General features: G+C 55.5%; 1 protein-coding gene across 1 annotated transcript; it reads left to right on the top strand.

Moving 5' to 3' along the window:
* Positions 1–1084: 1084 nt before the first annotated feature.
* On the top strand, positions 1085–1843 carry LOC139000771 (proline-rich protein 23A-like). Its single transcript, XM_070402816.1, has one exon. The coding sequence runs from the start codon at positions 1085–1087 to the stop codon at positions 1841–1843; it is 759 nt and encodes a 252-aa protein (XP_070258917.1).
* The last annotated feature ends 1006 nt before the right edge of the window (positions 1844–2849 follow it).

The following is a 2849-nucleotide window of genomic DNA, read 5'->3' as shown; positions in this document are numbered from 1 at the left end:
ATTGTGTCTACTAAGGCATTCATCTAGTCCAGGTGACTTTCCACAATGTTGGCTGATAGCTGGTTTCTTTCTTACATGAACTGAGGAATGTGGAGACACGGCTGACCTATGAGTAAATTCATCACTCCTATCAGCCCTTAGCACCCTTCTTTTCAAAGCTGTGGAGAGCTCACATTTTCACGGCATGGTGGGGGCAGAGGTAGGATTCTGGACATGTTCTGAAGTCGTCAAGGTCAGAGAGGGATCCTCAGATGGGGTTGGGGTGGGTATGGACTGAGGGATTCTGAGAGGGGCACTGAGGCTGCTGAAGGACCACAACTGAGAGGCAACTCTGGAGGGTGAATTCCTAAGGGCTTTTAGTGCCCCTGAGGGTGGAGATGACCTTGACTGTGAGAGAGGAATTAGGCAGGGACCTAGAGGTAGAGCCCAAACTACTGTCATTTCTAGGAACATCAGACTCCACTCTCCTCTCAGGGACCTGAGCTTTGTGGCACAACCATGATGCCAAACATGATTTGACATGATCAGAAATGAAACCCAATCACAAGCACGAAATATTGTGCAGAATTTTATTAGTATGGGATAAAAAGTATATGCAGCAGAATTTAATAAATCATTTCATACAGCATAATACATAAAATAAAATAAGTAAAATACCCCCCCCAACAAGACCTGATGCGTCTTCCCGGTGTTCAATGATGCCCCCGCGAGAAGGGGGTGAATCCTCCGAGTCCAGGAAATGCGATGGGAAAAGCACCAGGAAGCTATAAATGAAAGCAGGGTCTACTCTGCCGAGCTTCTCAGCCCTAGGCTTGTAGTCTTGCTCGTTGACCGTGTTCACCAAGCAAGCTTTCAGGGGAGAGATCTCACCAAGACCCGGTCCCGGGCCATAGAGGCCGCTGGAGTACCTGGCTAGAACATGGCTAGGCTGCTGATCAAGTGGAATTGCCCCCGCCCCCGTGCCCGATGGGTGTGGGCGCCAGATGCTTCAACAAGCGCCCCCCCCTCCCCACCCCAGTTGCAGATAGTGAGTGACACTCGCCCTCTGCCATTCTCCAGAAGCACCGCCCGCAGCACCACTGGGATGTTAGGCAGCCACCTCCTCAGCCCCAGCTTCCATGCTGTGCCCCAGTGTGAACCGGCCACCGGAGGACCCCGGCCCGCCAAGCGCTGCAGAATTGAGGAGCCCGTGGGCCCTGAAGACGGGATGGTGCCCAGCCTGCAAGGCCCCCCGGTGCCCTGGGCCGCAGACACGCTCACCTCAGTGCTGGTCGTGGCTGAAGGCTGTGCCCTGACTAGCATCAACCCAGTGCTGGAGCCCCAAGGCAAGCCTGAGCCTACGTTGGTCCCACCAGTGTCTCTGGTCCCTGAGGTGCACTTGGGCTCGGGAGAGGGGGCACACTCGCCTATCAGCCTGGAACCCGGCGCTCTCCTGGATGATGCTCCCGCGGAAGACCTGACCACCCAGCAGGAATTCTTCTGCACGTCAGCCCCACACATTGCCCTCCCAATAGAGGCCCCCCACCAGGACGAGGAGGTGTCGGCCTGGTTCCAGCCTCCCTTGATGCTCCCTGCAGGCTGGCTCACTGGAACCCGGTCAGACAGCCCCCTGATCCCTCACGGCCGCATCCAAGGGCCATGGCCTCGAGCCCCGACGCCTAATCCAGAAAGAAACGCGCCTGGGCCCCATTCCAACCTGAGCTTCAACCTGTGGGAGCCCTTCCCCAGCTCACCGCTCCAAATTCTACCTCCGTCTCCCAGCCCAAGACCACGTCCTCGTGTGCTCCGCCCCAGGCGGCACGCTCTGGGGCCTGCTCCCAAGGCCAGGAAATGCCTGTTTTAGGAATGAACGGGATGCAATCCCTACTCACGGGGCTGAGGACCATGAGAAGGGATTCTAATAGCTGTTTTGAGTTTACCACACATCTGAAAACAATGAATAAAGACAGATGCTCTTTTGATGCAGGCTGCTTTGCAGAATTGTTGATCAATGGTCACCACCAGGTAAAGCACCAGCAAGTCCGTGTTTGCATGGAGCTAGGCCAGGAAGTCGTCTTGCACTGCTTACCGAGGGCGAGCTGGCGGGGTGCTTTGTCCAATGAGGGAGTTGAAAAAACAAACAAACAAACAAAAATCTTAAAAATAACCCTCCTTATAAAAACCTTCTTTAAAAGAAATAAACTCTTTAAAAAAAATAAAACCCTCTTTAGAAATGACATCAATCCAGCCTTTCAATGCCCAGAAGCTTAGGCAAGCCCAAGTGGCCTGGCCTGGACTTGGTCTCTAGGTGGGGGCTTGACCAGCCATGCAGAGAGGGAGCGTGACAGGCGGTTGTCCACCAGATGACCAGGCTCAGGCGGGGCTGTCCCGCCCTGAGCTGGTCGAGAAGCGCCAATGCAAGCCGCCCTCCTGCAGCCATAGCCCGGTGCCTGGACTTGACTTCAGCGGGGAAGGACAAGCAAGGGGCTCGCTAATATACAAAACCATACACAGTTTATACACATCAACTTCAGCCTTTGCCTCCCATGACCTCCAAGGCCAGCTTCATTCGGTGTGTCTGCGTCTCTGGCCTACCCCAGTCCGCCACCCACCCACACCCACACCCCACCCTCTCCGAGCCCATTCCCTTCGAGGAATGAATGCCAAGCCCAGCCACGTTCAGCAGAATCTTTCCTTTCGATCCTTTGGGTGAATGCCACCTGAAGGGGCGTGCCTGCCGGGTCGTCGCTTGGGGCATGTGCCCCCCTCCTAAAACTTGAGGCCCGACTGGTGGCGCCTTCACTCCTGGAAGTGGCTGATTGGTGGAGCGGGCAGGCGGCTGGTTTGGCTCCTCCCACCACGCTCTGGAG

This window comes from Myotis yumanensis, unplaced genomic scaffold (genome assembly GCF_028538775.1).
Source record: "Myotis yumanensis isolate MYYU_CA2020_CCGP unplaced genomic scaffold, mMyoYum1.0.hap1 SCAF_28, whole genome shotgun sequence".
Classification (NCBI taxonomy): Eukaryota; Metazoa; Chordata; class Mammalia; order Chiroptera; family Vespertilionidae; genus Myotis; species Myotis yumanensis.
The sequence above is the reverse complement of the archived record's forward strand: the minus strand, read 5'-3'. Positions and strand labels throughout refer to the sequence as shown.